This window comes from Nymphalis io, chromosome 30, assembly GCF_905147045.1.
Source record: "Nymphalis io chromosome 30, ilAglIoxx1.1, whole genome shotgun sequence".
Lineage (NCBI taxonomy): Eukaryota > Metazoa > Arthropoda > Insecta > Lepidoptera > Nymphalidae > Nymphalis > Nymphalis io.
The window spans coordinates 3,791,505-3,812,755 of NC_065917.1; the positions used below are offsets into that span (position 1 = coordinate 3,791,505).

The 21,251-nt window shown below is 36.1% G+C and overlaps 2 protein-coding genes across 6 annotated transcripts in view; one reads left to right on the forward strand and one right to left on the reverse strand.

The window, feature by feature from the left end:
- The first annotated feature begins 36 nt into the window (after positions 1–36).
- LOC126779970 (esterase FE4-like) lies at positions 37–20,810 on the forward strand. Of its 3 annotated transcripts, XM_050504198.1 has the most exons (5): positions 14,481–14,568; positions 15,572–15,741; positions 18,383–18,515; positions 19,101–20,335; positions 20,608–20,810. In XM_050504198.1, exons 3-5 carry the CDS (start codon positions 18,390–18,392, stop codon positions 20,780–20,782), a joined length of 1,536 nt encoding a protein of 511 aa, XP_050360155.1. In that variant the 5' UTR covers positions 14,481–14,568; positions 15,572–15,741; positions 18,383–18,389; the 3' UTR covers positions 20,783–20,810. The 3 variants fall into 3 exon arrangements, with proteins under 3 accessions (XP_050360156.1, XP_050360157.1, XP_050360155.1); XM_050504199.1 differs by lacking the exons at positions 14,481–14,568; positions 15,572–15,741 and adding an exon at positions 37–176; XM_050504200.1 differs by lacking the exons at positions 14,481–14,568; positions 15,572–15,741 and adding an exon at positions 12,387–12,623.
- The window catches only part of LOC126779918 (leishmanolysin-like peptidase), a 91,852-nt gene continuing 73,267 nt past the window's right edge, over positions 2,667–21,251 (reverse strand). Inside the window, exons 10-20 of one of the 3 annotated variants that reach the window (XM_050504104.1) lie at positions 21,124–21,247; positions 14,241–14,342; positions 13,707–13,894; positions 12,594–12,617; positions 11,492–11,518; positions 10,766–10,898; positions 9,708–9,867; positions 8,646–8,740; positions 7,839–7,910; positions 7,384–7,515; positions 2,667–6,039 (exon numbers count right to left, since the gene is read on the reverse strand). In XM_050504104.1, coding sequence (XP_050360061.1) covers positions 5,890–6,039; positions 7,384–7,515; positions 7,839–7,910; positions 8,646–8,740; positions 9,708–9,867; positions 10,766–10,898; positions 11,492–11,518; positions 12,594–12,617; positions 13,707–13,894; positions 14,241–14,342; positions 21,124–21,247 — 1,207 coding nt within the window. In that variant the 3' untranslated portion in view covers positions 2,667–5,889. The remainder of the gene's footprint in view (positions 6,040–7,383; positions 7,516–7,838; positions 7,911–8,645; positions 8,741–9,707; positions 9,868–10,765; positions 10,899–11,491; positions 11,519–12,593; positions 12,618–13,706; positions 13,895–14,240; positions 14,343–21,123; positions 21,248–21,251) is intronic. The other 2 variants (XM_050504106.1, XM_050504105.1) reach the window with 2 other exon arrangements.

Genomic DNA, 21,251 nt, shown 5'->3' on the forward strand with positions numbered 1-21,251 from the left:
AATTATGTCTAATTAAAACGAAGGATGTTTTTGAGTTTGTGGTTTAAATAATAATAAAAAAGATTTTACTGGTGACAGGGGTTTGTGTAAGCTCGTCTGGGTTGGGTACCATCCACTCATCAGATATTATACCGCAAAACAGCAATACTTGCTATTGTTGTGTTCCGGTTTGAAAGGTGAGCCAGTGTAATATACAAAATATATTATATAATATATGTATATAATATACAGGCACAAGGGACATTCTTAGTTCTCAAGGTTGGTGGCGCATTGGCGATGTAAGCGATGATTAACATTTCTTACAATGCCAATGTCGTTGGTGACCACTTACCATCAGGTGACCTATATGCTCGTCCGCCTACCTATACTATAAAAAAATAAAAAATATACAGTATTAAATGTATATAGTCGTGATGTCTACGCTGCTAGGAATATGTCAACTCTTTAAAAAGTACCAAATTGTCTATGATTTTATCCCAATATCTTTATAACATGGGTTTAAGGAGGCTTACTTCTAGAATAAATAAGTTTATATATGCTCTTCGCAAACCTCAACGTACTGTTGGCAAAGATGCTGCTCTCACTGTATATTATGAAAATATGGTTTCTTTATTAAATTATGGCTTAATTTTATGAAGTAATTCTACTAATTTTAATAATGCGTTTATCTGTCAGAAAAAGTGTATACGGGCTATTTTTGGTGTTCAACCTTCAGACTCATGTAGACCAATTTTTAAAGTTAACAAAATCTTAAGAATAGCCGGATTGTACATAATGGATGTTAATGATGACACATGTTTGTAAAAAAATATCAAACTTTATTCGAAAAAGCAGATGATAGAAGCAGGCTTGGATTAAGAGATCCTACTAGGTTAATGATACCACCTTGCCACTGTGCTCTTTTTTTTTAAAAAAAACTACATCAAATGTGCATCAAAATTTTTAATAATATACCAAAAAACCTAAAGGGTGTTACCATTGAGGTTATTAAGGTCTAAACTTAAAAAATGGTTAATATATAAAAAAATTACTCTATAAATGAATATTTAAAATATAAGAATGTTTTGTATGAATGAATAATTAGGTTTTTATTGGATAGCTGGTGACAATTAAAAAAATGATTTAATATGTATATAATATTTATGTAATTTTTTTTAAACATGTATTCAAATTGTTTTTTTTTTCTATCAATGATGTTTGTTTTCTGTCATTATTTTTGCTAAATTGTGTATAAAAATGTAATGTAATATCATAATTTAGAGGTAGATTGTGAAAAAATTATTATACCATATGTAATTTATTATACCATAGACATATATATGACATTTGCATACCATCTTATGGTTGTTGTGGCAGGATTTTAACCATTGTAACATCAAAAATGAACCTACTTGAATTGAACTTTGTAAATAAACAATTTGAATTTGAAAATTTCAAGAATCCTAGGTTGGTGTCCGATGGTCTGGGTGGTGTCCGACCTGCCTGTCTATGAGCGGTTATAATCAGGAATCTGCTCGGTAGTCAACATTTGTCAAGTCGGTCTAATCCGTTGGCTTCCTATGGTCCGTGATATTATGGACGGACGCTTAGTACGCACCGTCGCACAGGAAGAATATAGACTGAAGGTCAGGTAGGTCCGTAGCAGTGCGTAGGATCCGACGCGAGTCGGTAACTTCAAAGGTGCGGTGCGAGCTCGTGCGTTGCAATTCCAGATCGTGCGTATAAACACAGACGCGTACCTACTCAAAAAACTAATTAATATTACTTAAGGGCTTGTACACAAAACTGCGATGCGACGTCGCATCGCAAAAATCTGCGAGCTCCCTCTACGCATCGCAAGAACTTGCGAATTGATTCGCATAGCGCATTCCTGCGATGTTGCGTCACACTTGTTGACGCCATTTTAGTTCGCTCAGGGACAGCGTGTGGGCAAGACGAAAAGCTCTTCGAATGAAGATATGCTCATTCTAAAATACTCCAAAAATTTTTTTTCGTCGGTTTTCAAAGCTTTATATTTTTGAAGAAAATAGTTTCCATCGGGATTCATAATAGTAATAAATGGATGAACCCAAAATCTTCTTTGTTTCTTTTTCCTGTATCTCCTAAGCAATAATAAAAGTGCACACTTCTTTTTACGATCCATGTCACGACCTAGTTTTCAATTCAAAATACGTTTAGTACGGTTAACGGTCGTCGAAGGAATGGTCACCCTGGGAGACGCCTTGCCGCACGAAATCGCATCGCAGCAATTCGTGTCGTAATTTTCTGCGTTGCGAATTCGCATCGCGTCGCATCGCAGTTTTGTGTACAAACCCTAATATCACAACAAGAGCCGCAAGTAAAGCGATGCGTTTTGCATTTTGGAATGACAAAATAGCTTCGAATCAGATACGCTTTTGAAAGTTCCCTGAAGCGGTGCGTGATTGTCCACGGTCGTCAGCCGTGCGTGAATAATACCCGGAATAACGTACCTTGGAAAGCAATTCTTTCACGTGATGTAGAACTGGCCTGTACACACTTGTGGGTTTTTTTTCTGATTGTTTTACATTTTAATGTCACGACCAGAAGTTTGAACCCACGACCTCAAGATCTGTAGCCTTATACTTAGCCAGTCGGCCAACAACGCAGGATAATTATACGGAATTATAAAAAAATAAAAAACCATATTAAGTATTTAAAATATATTTAAAATATCAGTACAATTTGCAATATTAATGTTACATCTTTCGAAACTTAAATTATAATAAAATTATTGACGCAGATTAAATAATATAATAATAATTTCACAATTGGATTGATAATAAATTATAATTAAAGCAACAAAGCACCATTTTTAAATCATATTATTTACAAAAGAATAAAGATATACATATTGGGTCTCCTTTATACATAAAGTCCGATCGTTGAGAGAATGTGTTCCTAGGGCTATTCGGTAAGAACAAACTCTAAACACCGCAGAAGACAGTCGTAAAACCTCAGATGAGGTGATATGCGACATTGACCGTTATAATAATAACATTTCAATAATGCACTCATCAAAATTGTATATCATAAGATTATTATTAGTGTGACGTCTGTCGTAATTGGTAACGACAAAACGAATTAAAAAAAAGTATTGCAAGCTTACAATTTATATTTAATTATATTAATTGCTAGTAAGTCAATTTTACTATAGTAATGATTTTATAGTAAATTTTTCGTCACTTCAAACATCTTACATTCGAACTGTCAACAACAAATTCTCTCATCGGCCAGTTACTAATTGTCAAATTGACAGAAGCAAAAAAAAAAAAATTAAGTCAATTTTCACTATAAGTACGCACTTCTAACGAAAGAGTTTTTGAATGTAAAATAATATTTTTACTATCATAAGAAAATAAATTAAATGTATGGCATTTAAGTATTAAATTAATAATCATATTATTAGAAATACAGACTAAAAAATTACAGCTCATTAAAAAATATTTTTTACGACATCAAAACACGAAAATTCTATTTTAGTTATATTATAAGTGATAAACCAAAATAGAATTTTCGAAAATTCTTCGTTGGTATATATATATATATATATATATATATATATATATACATCTGCTATTCCAACCACATAAAGAGTAAAGACATTGACCACAAACATTGACCTTGAATCGACGAGATATTATTGGTCGAGGTATTGTATAATCTGTGGTGTTCATTATGGATGGAAATAATGATATTTTGAATGTCTACGAAGTTTTTATCAGAAATTTTGTAGAATTAAAGCGAAAATTATATTTATCGAGAAATGTTTGTAGTGTATATAGCAGAGATATTTGGAAATCGCATGGAATATGTAAATGCAAGGTTTGTTTATTTTTACTCCTTCGATTGGAATAGGATATACATGTTATATTGCTTTGTAAAATATATATTTAAATGAACTATAATATCGATATTTTAAACGGACCAGACCATCTTTGAATATTAAACATAGCCCTCAAAATCACAATTCTTAATTGGGGACCAAATGACCTCTTCTCACATCAAATATAATAAAAAAAAATTAAATGGTCCGCTCTTACGCTCCAACCACAATGCTCTTCAAATCACGGTATTAAAAAAAATAGGACGTGTATAAACAGTCTGCTTACCGCGTTAAGATATTATTATTAATTATAATTAAAATTAGTTCAACGTACAAAATCTAGCTACAGGGTCGGATTTAGTCTTTAAAATTCAAGTCTCCAATTAATCTTATCAGTATTATTATATTTTTTATCTGCAACAGGATGGCAGGCTGACAAGTTATTATCATTGACATTTCCATAAACATTGGCGTTTCAAAAGCGTCAATAGTGCAATGGTTTACGAACCTAGCGATGTTAACGACAGAGGTTCTTAGGCTATTGCCCCATCCCTAGCACAAGCTGTACATTTAATTGGAGGGGTAAATATATAAATCTTAGCGTCTAAGACGCGTTCCTAGTGCCTGTAAATAAACTGGCTGACTCACATTAAATTGACATATTTAACACGCAGCATAAACGAAATCGGAATCGAAAATGTTCCTGCGCTGTCGTTTAAACGTCGATAAGTCGTTTAGAAACCGACCGCTAGATATGCAGATAATTTTTAATTATTGTTAAATAATCTCTCAATCTATTAAAAATGTATTTTAATTAATATATTCCAACGTTAAGAGGAGTAAAGATAAACAAACTACTTTGACATTTAATTGACGCGGTACCATTGGTCGAGATCTTGTATAATCTGTGGTTGATTTTAAATGTCGGCGAAGTTGCAATCGGACGAAGTGTTTTATTATAAATAAATATATATCAATCGGGAACTGTTTGTAGTGTATATGGCAAGTCTATTAGTAAATCGCATGGAATACTTAAATATAAGGTTTGTTTATCTTAACTCCTTCGATTGGAGTTGGTATCGGTGTTAGAGGCCTTTAATCGACGTGCGGCCATTTTAATTATTTATCCAACCCTGTTTAGTAATAATGTTGGTCTCATTTATTTACTCTTACAAATACATATAAGGGTCTTCTATTTCTTATGTATCACAATTTATTAAGATAAATTAATCTAGTATTATATACGTCTTATGATTGAAGATTAAATTAATTGTAATATAAGCATAAAGGTTGGATCTATGGTTGACAAAATATGTCAAAAAAAAAAAATACAAGTATCGCCTAGTACCGTACGTTGTTGTATCAATTTATTTATTCGTTTTTTAAAATCCAGCTTGAGTTTCACATCTTGCACAGATAGGGGGAGCTACTACTAAGCTATCATTTTAGTACCGAGGCTGTGCTTATCTACAAATTTGGTTTGCGATGATATAAGCGAAAAAATATACTATGAATATGATTTTAAGTATGTAAACACTAAAAAAGCGTCCACAGTTCGAGATTTTCTTTTCATCGTAATAATTTATTAGAAGACATTGATCGGATGGTCTTTGGCTAATTCCGAAATCAATAAATTATTATTTCATTACGTCGTACGTCTTAAGTCACAAATATGAACGTTATGTATATTCGATATATATCCTAAAGAATTATATTTCGTATTGCGATTAGATCTTTCAAAGAAAACAATTGATCGATAAACTTAATTAAGACGAAAGATTTTTCCCTCGAGCTAAATTACTGTTTAATCTTACAGAGTTATAATATTAAACATAGTTTTCTCGCAATCAATTGTCATGTGTCAGTGTCAATTTTTTGACAGCGACACATGTCAATGTCAAAATGATTTTTACGTCACGTGTCATCGTTTTAAAGTGTCATTTTATAACCTATAACATTATGAAAACGTGATCCTTATTTGTTTATATTATTAGATTTCTTTTCAGTCTGTTTCACTCAAAACACATTTCTCATTTGACATTCTGTCACATCAAGTTTGATAATGTACATAAAATGGCGGTTGCGAGTAAACTAGCGGTGGTTTCTATTGCAGGCGCTTTACACGCTAACACGTCGTTCGGGTATAAATTCGGTGGGGGGGCCTCTTCGCCCCCTTTGCAATATTCTTTGCGAGACTGAAAAGAAAAAAAAATCAAATATGAACATAAATATATTTTTAATAATATTTAAGCGTATACTGTACAAAATTATATAGATAATAAAAGAGTTTTTCTTTATGGTAACATTAAAAATTGAACAGCATTCTGTTCATTATCATTACATTGTAACCGGAAGCCGCGAACCAATAATGGTAAACAAAAACTGATGGCGTGCTGTTAATCCATTTATATATTAGTTTTTTAAAAGTATTTAGTACTTTTAAAAGATTTTAACACATTCATATGCGCGCGGCGATAGAAGGAAGCGACAAAACGGACGAGGAAAGTCAGCCATGTCTTATTTTAGAAGGATCGACACCTTATTTATATGATTGTAAGATATATTTTTAATTAATTCACTTTACTGGTGGTAGGGCTTTGTGCAAGCTCATCTGGATAGGTGCTACCCACTTATCATGTTATACCAAAATAACAGTATTCGGTATTGTTGTGTTCCGATGTGAAGGGTGAGTGAGCCAGTGTAATTACATGCGCAAGGGGCATAACATCTTAGTTCCCAAGATTGGTGGCGCATTGGCGATGTAAATGATGGTTAACATTTCTTACAATGCCAATGTCTATGGGCGTTGGTGACCACTTACCATCAGGTGGCTCATTTGCTCGTCCGCCTACTTATAAAATAAAACAATATATATTTTATTTTTTTATATTCGCCGGGAGGGCAAATGACTCTACTCCACCGGATGGTAAGTGGTAGTAGAGTCCAAACGCGACGACGGCCAGTACAGACGGGAAAAACGTTCTGCACTAGCCGCCTTCGCCTTGCCGGCCCGCAAGATGCCTCTTCATGGGTTGTAAGAGGAGGGGAACACGTGAGCTGGTAAGGAATTTCATTTTTTGGAAGTGCGACAAAGAAAGGAGTTGCCAAATTTCTTTGTTCGCGATGGAATTGATGTCACAGTTAGGCGGTGACATCGAGAACCAGCTCGCGTGGACTTAAGAAGGAAGGGGGAAGCATGATATATATCATAAGCGACCTTTACGCAGGTTAACATATATATATGACGAGCCGGTTGGCGTGGTTGGTGGATGCTTGCCTTTCACGCCGAAGGTTGTGAGTTTAATTCCCACCCAGGAAAGACATTTGTGTGCATGAACATGTCTGTTTGTCCTGAGTCTGGGTGTAATTATCTATATAAGTATGTATTTACAAAAGAAAAGTAGTATATGTAGTATATCAGTTGTCTGGTTTCCATAGCACGAGCTTTGTACAAGCTTAATTTGGGATCAGATGGCCGTGTGTGAAAAATGTCCCAGGATATTATTATTATTATTATTATTATTATTATATATACTCACGGCGAATTCTTCAGCGCACAGCTCTCTACAGGGGGGACAGACAACGCCCCCTCTATGTAACCAGCCCTTTTGTATGATCCTCACTTGCAAGACTTGTCCAGCGAAATAGCATGTATAAGTGTAATTGCCCACCTGAGGGTAAAAAAAATTGTTTTTTTTTTTTAAATTTAAAAATACACTGAAAAGCTCATGTGCTTAATTCGTCTCGTAATTAGCATTGAAGGCAGTCGTGAGGAATTTACCGCATTGGAGCAGCGTAGTGGGGAAGGGGTACACACCTTCAGCCTTGTTGGTTCTTAATAAACGTAATCCTTCGCCCAACGGGACATATACAGGATGTTACTTTAAACCAAAAACGTTTCTATTCAAAATTCAACATTAAATATAAAACGTTTCCAAATACGACTTTGAAATATTATCAAGAAAATAATCGGTTCATATATATTTCTACTTACAATTATATGTATTCGGCCACTTTCACACTTGTATTTATAGCAGCCTGAACCCCAGTGTTGCCACTCCCTTATCTGAAAAAAAGCATGTTTATTAACTTAAATCAGGGTCGAACCTTCGGCTTTTTTTTTGAGTTAGAATCTTAGCGCTCAAAAGCTAACTGAGACTTCGAGCGTCAGTCGAGTAACCGTAAAATTTCGAGCGTGATGACGTCAGCGTAAGATTTGTTATTTACAAATCAATTCTCGTGAGTACTTGGCATTATTATTTTTTACAAAGCGTCACCGGCCAGATTTCGTCAGACTGTCTCTCTCCACTAAACCTGAAGACGTCGTATCACGTTTGCCAAGAAGCTGTATCCACTCAACAACTCGTCTATCCTATCAAATGGCAAATGAGTCCACTGGCCCTTCAGCTTGCTAATTCTCTGGCCTTTGTCATCCACTTTAGTTGCTTATCAGACCATATTTCTGACGCGATCATAAGCTCCATCCATAGTTCTTATCATCGCTGGGCGACTTTGAAATGGTGAACCAACCGCACTGTCTACATCACGGTTCCATGGCATTAAGGGGAACGTATTGTATATATAAATAAATATTATATTTTAATAGAATAGGAAGGCGAACGAGCATATGGGCCACCTGATGGTAAGTGGTCACCAACGCCCATAGACATTGGCATTGTAAGAAATGTTATATCGATTACATCACCAACGCGCCACCAACCTTGTGCCTTTAATTACACAATTATATCGTATCATCAATCCCTAAACTATTTATAAGAAAATAACGCAATTAACTTCTTACCTGTCTGCATGATTTCTGTTCCCAGACGCGATCACTGTGATCGAAACATTTTGAATGCTGTCCGTAGTTCTCTAAAGCGAAATTAACATCGGATTCTGAAACAAAATACAGAAACATATCATAATCATGTATGGAGTACTGCTCTCACTTTTGGGATGGCTCTGCCAAGAACCACCTTCAGGCTCTAGAGTCGATTGAGAGGCGTGCCAGAAGGCTGATAGGAGACGACACATTGGTCGAGTCTAGGCTCCAAAGTCTGGAACATCGACGTGTGGTTGCACCACTCTCAGTCTTCTATCGGATACATTGTGCTCAGGAATTACACGAACTGATTCCTCCAGCCCCTTTTTACTATCGAACGGCCAGGCAAACGCGACCAAAGCACCATAGGTACACAGTGGAAATTCCCCGCCTACGTACGAAGTGCTTTGACTCTGACATTCATCATTCGCACTGCGAAACTATGGAATGCTTTGCCTGAGTCCGTATTTCCTGATAGGTACAATGTTGGTGTCTTCAAATCCAGAGTAAACAGATTTCTTATAGGCAAGCGTGTTACATCCTAGACCGTCTCGATGCTTAACATCAGGCAAGTCAACGGTCAAACGCTGGTCTATTAATTTAAAAAAAAAACATAGCAAGTAGACTGGCAAGTGAGCCACTTGAAGGTATGTGGTTGAAGTATATAGTATACACGTATATAAGACTGTCTCGTTGGTCTAGTTACTAGATATAGGGCCACAGAACCCAAGGTTCTCATTCTCAGTAGCAGTCGTCTGGAATTTGATTGTGTACATACCCGTGCCTCAGAAAGCACGTTATAAGTCCTGAGCTTGAACTCTTTCCGGTCGTCGGATTTGCCATCCTATCAGCTTATTTGATGGAATAGACACTTGTGTACTGTAATTGGTCGCCGTGGACGAAATCTCTCAAGGGACTCCATACACGTTACGTACAAGGGAGAACGATGGCGGAGAAGGCTTGACGGCATCAGAGAGCGCTGATATTTTAAGTAACTGTAAACGATACCCATCCCTACTCATGAGGCTACTAGATACTTACTCGGCGTATTCTCCTCGTAGGAGCACCGACTTCCTCTAACGAGCACGCTCTTGTGTTTCCAAGTGAACTCTTGCAGGTAAGGGCAATAGTCAGCCAATGACACTGAACCACCGTAGTGTGCTTCGTCCCCGGGCGGTACGTTTGGCAGTCTGTCAAAATGCTGTTGACAAATAATAAACATTATTAAAATGAGAAATAAAAATATACACATACATGCAATAATTAGTCAATACTTAATTAGTGTTTCATTGTGAAGGGTGATTGTTTGTAATTACATTACAGGCACAAGGGACATAAGATGTTATGTCCATTGTGCCTGTAATTACACTGGCTCACTCACCCTTCAAACCGGAACACAACAACACCAAGTACTGCTGTTTTGCGGTAGAATATCTGATGAGTGGGTGGTACCTACCCAGACGAGCTTGCACAAAGCCCTACCACCAAGTAAACTTACTTTAGTTATAAATAATAAATATACAACCGAGACAAGTTTACGGGAGCAAGAAAGACTTTTTTTTAAAAAAAGATATAATATTTGAATTTTAAAATATTTCATAATAATTACGTGACACGACTGAACACAGGTTTATGCTCAAGTCGAATGTTCTCTCCTTTTTTACAAATCGTTTCCCAGGACATATGATCCCAAAGTATGGAATGACACAATGACTTACATTCCGCTGATTAAGCATTTACTTCTATTGTCTTCATGCTTCGAGCTAACATCATCATCAGATACGTGTTATTGAAACGGTAGTTATGTAACTACCGTTTCAATAACAGTGTTGATTACAAGTAAAATTAAATAAATCAATTCGATGTTTAAATGTAAATATGTGTGTGTGTATGTATATAGAAGTATATATTATTCATATATTCTTTGTTGTTGTTATATTTGTATGTATATTTTCGACTATTAATTACCTCCTTCAGGAATTTCCGCTTAGCCTAAAGGTTGACTGGTAGAGAATGCCTTTAGGCTTTAAGTCCGCCTTTTGTCATACTACTCAATGTGATGGGCAAAAAGTTTTTAAATAAATAAATATGTGATTTACCTGGTATTGCCTTGGCAATATAGTGTCATGTCGGACGAGATTACATAGGACGACGGCGGTGCGCCGCGGAGAACACTCCGTCCGAAGTGGATCGCCTTTCACGCGTTCGCAAAATGGCGTTGGATTTTTACGTCTGGAATTCAAAATTTTATATGAATAACACAAAACACAAACAGTTTTTGTTTTTTTATTTTTCTATAACATTAAATGCCTTAGATATTCAGTTTTTATAAATATTTTTTATTTCGTTCTAGCATTTGAAGATTGCGAATGACAATATTTCTATTGTAAAAGTTGGAGGGAAAACGTTAAAATTTCTTACGCGTTGTAACAAATTTTAACAATTACGATTCTTGGTTTACCCCCTAACTAACAAATGTACATGTACAAAAGGCTGTCTTATTCTTTCTAATGTGTAATAACTGATGACAGAAAAAGACAAATATATGTTGACTGTTCAGTCACTTTGCTTGCTTTATATGTCTTCATTCCGTATCTAACGGTATTGAGTATTTTTGAAATTTGTCCGGCTAATAAAATAGTACGTTACACGTTTAAAAATTACAAATGAACAAAGTCATTCACACTAAAATTTTGCACCCAAAATATATTCTGTCACAATTGTATTGTGCATTCGAGCGAGTATAATGGAATAAGCTTTAAACCTTCTAGAAATTCTCCTTGGCCTTAGGACATATATAGTCTGTTAAAAAAAAAACAACTTACATCTCTTCCATAGTTCCATTAGTATCGCTTGTAATAAGAACAGATTATAAAATATTTATATATGTACATAGCATGCAAATTTGTAAAATATCATTTAAAATAAAACACTTTGAACCATAAAAGTGTGTGGAGAACACACACACGATTAATAATTATTACGACGCAAACCCGAGTGGACGGCTTTGTTAAGCAGTACCGATGGCTTGTGCCTACGCGCCGTTCACGAACGTCGCAGCGGGCAAAGATTTTTTACTTGCATTACCCTCCACAAGTGATATACTTCGATCGCCCTTAATATAATTGTTTTCTCGTCTATGTTAAATTATAGTTAATGCGATTCGAATATTCTTTCTGTTCTGAATACCGTGATTGATTTTATATGTTTGTTAGTGTTCTCCTGACTGTACTGTGTTGTGGATTATATGTGTACGTCTGAATTAATTAGTGACTTTTATTTCGTCCGGTAACAGGCTATCGAACACATTGTTAAGTGTTAATTGCATTTGAACTGCCATCACAACTAAGAGTGTGTCATTGTGGAAATAAACACGAGCATTCTGAATTCAAATTCCAACTTCTCCATTGGACGATCTAAAAGTTAAAAGTGCACAAGTGTGTGCGTAAACAGAAGTGCGATCTCTATTCCCTCAATCGCTTAATCCGATTGGATCACAATTATAATAAATTTAGGGTTTTAAGGGTATAAATTTGTTTTTTATTAGGTTGACGGACTGGCCAATGGGTTACCTGATCACCACCACTACCCATAGTCATTGATACTACGAGAAATATTGACCATGCCTTAAATCGCCAATGCGCCGTCAACCTTGGGAACTAAGATATGATGTCCCGCGTGCCTGTTACACTGATTCATTCGCTGATGAACACCTACCTATCCAGACGGCCTTGCACAAAGCCCTACCAACAATTATAATACCAACACGTACGAGTATGGCTAACTTTCAAAATTCAGACAATTTGTATCTCATAGCATTTTATTGGTCTGACCGTGGGTCTGACCCCAGGACTTCGATTTCTAAAGCATTAAAATCTATCCACTAAATCAACGAGGCAATCAATAATGTACACAACAATTACTCACTCGATAGTAACATTATCCTCGGCGCTGCATGTAAGAAAAAATAAATTATCTTTCTGTCGATAGATGGCGTTAGTTGTATTTTAAGTCGCGCTATCGTTTGGTGTTTTATAATTCATAAAACCTTAAAGTTTTTTGTAACTATATAATGTTAAATTTTGTAAATGTAGTATATGAGTGTTTTCTTGGACATTATTCACACACGGCCATCTGATCCCAAATTAAGCAGAGCTTGTACTATGGAAACCAGACAACTGATATACTACATATACTACTTTTCTTTTGTAAATACATACTTATATAGATAATTACATCCATACTCAGGACAAACAGACATGTTCATGCACACAAATGTCTGTCCTGGGTGGGAATCGAACCCACAACCTTCGGCGTGAAAGGCAAGTATCGACCAACCAAGCCAACCGGACTGTCAACTCTAAGCTCAGCTTTCGAACCCAGGACCAAATGATCCGCGGCCGTACTAGCAAGTCATTAGACGAAAGCAATTATCCCATAATATACCATACAAAATAGCATACCAGTTAGTTTAAAGAAAAAATAAATATATAAGTTAGTAAATAAATAATTTTTGATGTGTAAACATTGGAAAAGCCGAAATGGCCCAGTGATTTGAACGCGTGAATCTTAACCGATGATCGCTGGTTCAAACCCGGGCAAGCACCACTGAATTTTCATGTGCTTAATTTGTGTTTACAATTCATCTCGTGCTTGACGGTGAAGGAAAACATCGTGATGAAACCTTCATGTGCCTAATTTCATTGAAATTCTGTCACATGTGTATTCTACCAACCCGCATTGAAGCAGCGTGGTGGAATAAGCTCTAAACCTTCACCTCAAAAGGGAGAGGAGGCCTTAGCCCAGCAGTGGGACATTACCAGGCTGTTACTGAGTAAACATCGTACCGCTCGGTTCACGGTACCAAACTGAGAGTCCGAGCGTCAGATGACGTCAGCGGGACATTAGTTATTGTAAGTTCGTAAATGTGTGCGTGATATCGGTACACAAACACATGTTTACACATCAATTCTCGTAAGCACTCACACCATTTTTTTAATAGTTAGCCTATGTTAGGTGTCCCCAGGAAACATGAAATACCTGAACCTTTGCGCGTTTAGCCACTGTTTGCATGACGTCATCGCGAAGTTACAGCCCAACCCCTTCCCCCAATCGAGGGGCGCGGCGTGCGTGTAGTCGGCGCGGTACCAGCCGGTGTCTTCCATCATTGCGAACGTCACCCTACTGAACACAGAGTTCTGTGTGTGTGTGCCCGTCATCGCTTCATTCTGTAGCAAGAATCACTTGTCAATTTCTTCTCGATCGATCAATGTGGGGAGTTATTCTTTAAAAGCATACATAGAAGTCATTGAAAAACGCGACCGTGAAATGTCAGAGTGATATTATGCGACATTAACGATAGTTAAATTAAGTTAAGTGTTTTTAAATCGATCAAAAAACAAAGGTATCTTGCATCAGACACAAGACGAAAAAGTGTCCATGTTTGCGCAGCATCTTAATCTTAATCCGCAGAAAAATTGGGCTATTCAGAAAAATTCTATAGATATTCAAAAAGAACTCAATAGAAGAATCCTTGAAGAACGCACTTGAATTTAAGAACTTTTGGACACCTACCTCAAAAACTCTCTTCTCCCAATGAGTAAGTGCTGTACCATCGCCTCCTTGGTCTTCTAACTCAGCTCCCTCAAGCGTTGAACAGTTGAAATGGTCACGTACCTGAAACAATATAGATCATCATTCAAGTAAATTTAAAATCTGAGATGACCAATATGTCATTCGTGAAACCTAAATAAACCTTTACAAGCTTCCATTTGAGGTTTTGCGCACAGGAATAAACGTATGTGATATGTGATGCTCTATTCAAAATTATATCCAAATCTGTCAACCCATTTTTGAGTATTTTGTAACAACGTTATATGTTACAACGTTTCACATTTATTACGTAAGTAGGGTTTAAGGTTATTTTACAGAATCGCATTAAATGTTAAGCTACCGGTTCGGAATGTAGATTCTACCGAAAAAAAAACAAAAAAGTCAACTCGGGAGTTATTCTTTTTCATCGAACAAATATACTTGTAATAATTATATACAATTAATTTGTTCTCGTACATGTATGAAAACTCAACGAATACTAACTCCAAGTTCTTTTAACATTATCCTAATATTATAAATGCGAATTTGAGTTTGTTTGTTACGTTTTCAAGCCTAAACCATTAAACCGATTTTAAAAATCCTTTCACCGATGAAAGCTACTTTATCAGCGAGTGACATAGGCTAGATATACCCACAGGAACGGGAGCTACGCGGAGGAATCCGCGGAGAAAAACTAATTAATATTATATATACTGGTGGTAGGGCTTTGTGCAAGCTCGTCTGGGTAGGTACCACCCACTCATCAGATATTCTACCGCAAAACAGCAATACTTGATATTGTTGTGTTCCGGTTTGAAGGGTGAGTGAGCCAGTGTAATTACAGGCACAAGGGACATAAAATCTTAGTTCCCAAGGTTGGTGGCGCATTGGATATGTAAGCGATGGTTGACATTTCTTACAATGCCAATGTCTAAGAGCGTTGGTGACCACTTACCATCAGGTGGCCCATATGCTCGTCCACCTTCCTATTCTATAAAAAAAAAAAAAAATATATGGGAAAGTGTTTGTTTGTTACGCTATAACGTCTGAACTACTCAATCGATCATAATTACGTTTTGCGTACACGTTGCCAGGGATACAGATAAGGACATAGGGTACCTGACACCCCCTTCCCCACTAACACGAGGATGGAAATTAGTCATTTATATAATCATGTACAAAATAACATGCCTCTTTTGATATTTTTTTAACATGGTTTATAATTTATGACCATATTCATTCGTAAATAAATAATTGTGATTCTTAAGCGAATATTGAGTGAAAAGAAATATGTTTTTTGTTAATTTATTTAGTAGAGATTTGTGCAAGTTCGTCTGGGTATCGTCATATTGCGGGGGCGGGGGCAGATTACATTTGCTCTCTGAGAAGAGCAAAGCACGGGAGAGGCCGCGGATGCGTTATATCGACATGATCCCGCAGCCTCTCCTATCCGTGAGGACGGCCATCGCAGTGGTTTTAGTGGGTAAGGATTCCACATAACCCAGTTCCCCACCCCATGGGAGCTGGGTACTTTTCAGAAGGTTTACACTGCGTGAAAAAAAGGTATCGTCATATAGTCTACCGACAAACAGCAATTATTAGTATTGTTGCGTTCCGGTTTAAGGGGTGAGTAAGACTGTAAATACAGGCACAAGGGAGATTTTGACAAGCCGGTTGGCGTGGTTGGTAGATACTTGCCTATCACGCTGAAGGTTGAGGGTTAGATTCCCACCCAAGACAGAAATTTGCGTGCATGAACATGTCTGTTTGTCCTGAGTCTGGGTGTAATTATCTATATAAGTATGTATTTACAAAAGAAAAGTAGTATATGTAGTATATCAGTTGTCTGGTTTCTATAGTACGAGCTCTGCTTAGTTTGGGATCAGATGGCCGTGTGTGAATAATGTCCCAGGATATTATTATTAACATCTTAGTTACCGAGATGTAATGTATTGTTAATATTTCTTACAATGCCAATATATACGACTCGTCAGAGTCTCATAACAGCCTGTTAATGTCCCACTGCTGGGCTAACGCCTCCTCAGCCTTTTAAGGAGACAGTTTGGAGCTTATTCCACCACGCTGCTCCAATGCGAGTTGGTGGAATACACATGTGGCAGAATTTCAACAAAATTAGACACATGCAGGTTTCCTCACGATGTTTTCCTTCACCGTCAAGCACAAGATGAATTATAAACACAAATCAAGCACATGAAAATTCAGTGCTTGCCCGGGTCTGAACCCACAGTCATCGGTTAAGAATCACGCGTTCTAACCACTGGGCCATCTCGGCTTCAAGTCTGTCAGTGTCTACCTGATGCAATAAAAAATATATATTTATAATTCTATAAAATGTTACAAAATGTGTCACATTAAACAGATAAAAAACGCACGAATTTCTCATAACAATAAAATAGTATGATACAGATAAAATATTATATTATTCAACGCTTATATAGTGTTTTAAATTATAAGTGTTTTCGTGTTCAAGATAAGCGGGTATTATTCAATTAATAAGTAAAAATAAAATATTTAAGAAATCCAGTGTAAGTTGAGTTAATTTTACTAGTAAAGCATAAACTATAACATTAGTAGTTTTTAACCGTCTTAGCTCGTGCGATAGGGGAAGGGGGGACATCAAGTAAAAGTGCCTATTTCTTTCCTCGGGGTTCAAGCTTACTCAAAACTAAATTTCATCAAAATCGGTTCACTCATTTAGTCGTTAAAGCGTTGCAGACATAGTTACTTTCGCATTTATAATAACAGTAACAGACAGTAACAGTAACAGCCTGTTAATGTCCCACTGCTGGGCTAAGGCCTCCTCTCCATTTTGAGGAGAAGGTTTGGAGCTTATTCCGCCACGCTGCTCCAATGCGGGTTGGTAGAATACACATGTGGCAGAATTTCAATGAAATTAGACACATGCAGGTTTCCTCACGATGTTTTCCTTCACCGTCAAGCACGAGATGAATTATAAACACAAATTAAATAGTTAAGTGGAATTAATTTTTGGCCCTGTGTGATGAACATGTGAATCTTAACCGATGATCGTGGGTTCAAACCCGGGCAAGCACCACTGAATTTTCATGTGCTTAATTTGTGATTATAATTCATCTCGTGCTTTACGGTGAAGGAAAACATCGTGAGGAAACCTGCATGTGTCTAATTTCACTGAAATTCTGCCACATGTGTTGGTGGAATACACATTCCACCAACCCGCATTGGAGCAGCGTGGTGGAATAAGCTCCAAACCTTCTCCTCAAAAAGAGGAGAGGAGGCCTTTAGCCCAGCAGTGGGACATTCACAGGCTGTTACGGTACGGTACTGTATTTATATCTACTTTAATTTTATTTATAAAGTTTCAACTATAACGTAGCGGATATTTCAAACGTCATTTTTTCATGAAAATGACGAAATGAAGTGAGAATGACTTACTTAAAACGAAATATACAAATATGTATATGACTTTATAACTTAAATTAAGCAAATAACAAACAACAAAAATATTAATTAGTTTAAGTGCAAACTAAAACGACAAATAGCCCTTGAAAACGTCATTGTACGATCGAATCACCCAAACTTCGCGCCAAAAAGTAATAGTCCTCTTCTCTGACGGCCGATGACGCGCTTTTTTTTTTTAAATATATTCCGGCAAAAGGAATCGAAACATTCGGTCGAAGATTGTTAAGCAAAGATTATTCAAGATCTCGACCAATGGTATCGCGTCAACTCAACGTCAAATTGTTTATTTGTATTTACTTCTCATGTGGTTGGAATATATAGTATTATATATATACTAGCTGTGTATGTATTTACAAAAGAAAAGTAGTATATGTAGTATATCAGTTGTCTGGTTTCCATTGTACGTGCTCTGCTTAGTTTGGGATCAGATGGCCGTGTGTGAATAATGTCCCAGATTATTATTATTATTATTATTTACAAAACAGTGTTTTATAAATATCTTGTCTAACTTTAATGAAATGAAGACTCGATTTGTAGTTTTTCTTCGAAACAAAACACATAACAAAAATTTAAATTGTTTTTGTTTTGGTAACTTTCAAAATAGTCATATGAAGTTAAAGAAGACAATCACAGACAAATATATATTTTTTTATTTTGTTCAGATTAAAAATGAGCCATCGACCGGAAGTGCACACCAAAGTTGGTGTGATAAGGGGTCTAAAATCTGATGATGGAAGTTACAACATGTTTTTAGGAATACCCTATGGAATGGTGGAGAAAAACAACCCATTTGGGGTAAGGTTGACATTTAGATTAACTGTTAATATATATTTAGGTGTTATGAAAACCCTTCTAGGTAATAAGCACCAACAAATCGCTTTTTTTCAAGTTCGAACTGGGAAATCATTCACGAGATGGTAAGTGGTTACAACCGCCCATAAACACCGCCCACAAGCATACATCGCCAATGTGCCACCAACCTTGGGAAATTCTCTTGTGTTTTTAGTTACATTGGCTCACTAGCCCTTCAAACCGGTACACCACAGATAATATACAACTGATTAATATATAAAAATATGTCCCATATTATAGTGCATGCACAATGGGGATGGTAATTCGATATAAACGGAGAGAATTCATGCGCAGAAAAACAGATAGATAGATAGGTGCTATATAAGAGTGTAAACACTCACACACACAAACAACTGGACTGTTGAATTTGTCGACAGAGAAACGCATACACAGTTTTAATTGGCTATAAGATTTCAACACAAGACATCATAATTAGCCACCCACTAGACCAATAGCATCGATTTACAACCCTAATTTCTTTGTAAAGTGACAAACGACATTTATAAAATATTTTTTTAACATTCACAGCTTTCAAAACCGTATCCACCATTCGACTCGCCATTCGAAGCAAACAACGACACAGCTGCAAGTCCTCAAATTGAAGAATTCAATAAAACAATCATAGGCACGTTAGATTGCCTTCACGCAAACATATACGTGCCAAAGTGTGCGAATAAACTGCCAGTGTTAATACACTTGCATGGAGGTCGTTTTGAAATAGGTTTTAGTGGGCGTTATTTCTATGGACCAAGTTATTTCATGAAACAGAGCATCATTTTGGTAACGTTTAACTACCGACTTGGCCCATACGGGTTCATGTGCCTGGACACCCCAGAAATACCAGGGAATCAGGGATTGAGAGATGCATTATCAGCAATACGATGGATCAAAGATAATATACAAAGTTTTGGTGGAGACGCCGATAATATTACAATATGTGGTCACAGCGCTGGTGCTATCATTCTCGGAATACTATTGACGCTCGATCAAGACCTGTTCCATAAAGCTATACAAATGAGTGGTACAATATTACGACCAGGTGTTATACAGCAATCGGATACAGAATATCCAATTAAACTGGCAGCCGATCTGGGTTTCATAACAGATGATGCTAAAAAAGCGATAGATTTCTTAGCGAACTTAGACCCAAAACAAGTTATAAAAGCTCACGTTGAAACTGGAGTACCCATCTATCCGTATATTGAAAAGAAGTTTGATAATATCGAACAAATTATATCCGATAAGGCAACCAATTTGATTAAAAATAAATTGAAAAACATTCCAATCTTGATCGGTAACACAACATCCGAATCAATTCTGGTTTATTACCATAAAACATCAGACGAATTTGAACATATCGATCCGTTTAATGATCATTTAAAAAAAGTATTCAATTTTGAAGGTAACAATCAAAAAATCTCAGAAAGAATTGTAAGGCAATTCTATATTGGCGATGAGAAAATTAGTGCAAATGTAAGGTGGGGTTTAGTTGATTTTTATTCAGATTTCAATTTCGTTTATCCAATACAAGATACTATAAAGGAATATCTCGATCAAAGTCTCGAGGTGTATCATTACGAGTTCTCGTATAACGGTAGTAGAAACTTCGTTAAGAAGAGATTCAACGTGGTTGGCGGTGGGGCATCACACGCTGATGAATTGACGTATCTCTATGACGTGTCTTTTGAAGGGGATGTAACGAAGGATGATCAATTAATGATTGACAGATTGACAACGATGTGGGCGAACTTCGCTAAATATGGGTAAGACCACGAATCAGTTTGTCTGATTATAATTTTTTAGTTTATTTTCAAGACATACATAGATTATATAATGTGTCAATATGTTAAATATTTTTTTTTAAATATTACTTAATATGTCAACAGACAGACAATTGGCGGTTCATGAAGCATTAACAGCGTAAATAACTCATCCTTATCAAAATATATAACATATTAAATTTAAAAATTTTTCGCCTGAACATATGTATATATACATAAATACCACAAATTTTAAAAACATATAAATATTTCAGGAACCCAACGCCCGTTGTATCTGAGCTTTTGCCAACAAAATGGTTGCCAGCCACCAAAGACGCTTTGTACTACCTAGACATAGGAGCGGATTTAAAACTTGGAAAAAAACCTAACCATAAAAGAATGGCTTTTTGGGAGCTGTTTTATAGAAGTAATAAAGAATTTCTGAAATGAATATTAATATAATAATTTACGTTTAATCAATAAAAGCATGTGATTTCCATTTAATGTAGTATAAGTGTTTTCTTTATTTTATATTAAGCGCCTGTGAAAAACTTAAAAGCAATTTCACATTATCAATTATTTGCCTGAAGTTTAAGATTAAGGCTTAGACTTGTAGATTAAGATTACTAACATTAGCTTAGACATTTATATAATATAAATTAAAATAATATTATCTGTAAAGGTCGAAATAAATGTTTTTTATTTATTTATTAGTTATGATTGTAGGCACGCATAGTCGATAAAAAATTTTGTATTTGTCTTAATTCCTATATTTTTTTTTGCACACTTACCTCTTTAACTACTCTTGGCGTCACGATCATGTAGAACGTTCTAGAAATGTAACCTTCTCTTATCATCCACTTTTTACGCGTTATATTTTTGACAACGCGGTCTGACCATCTGTGGATTTGAAGTCTGG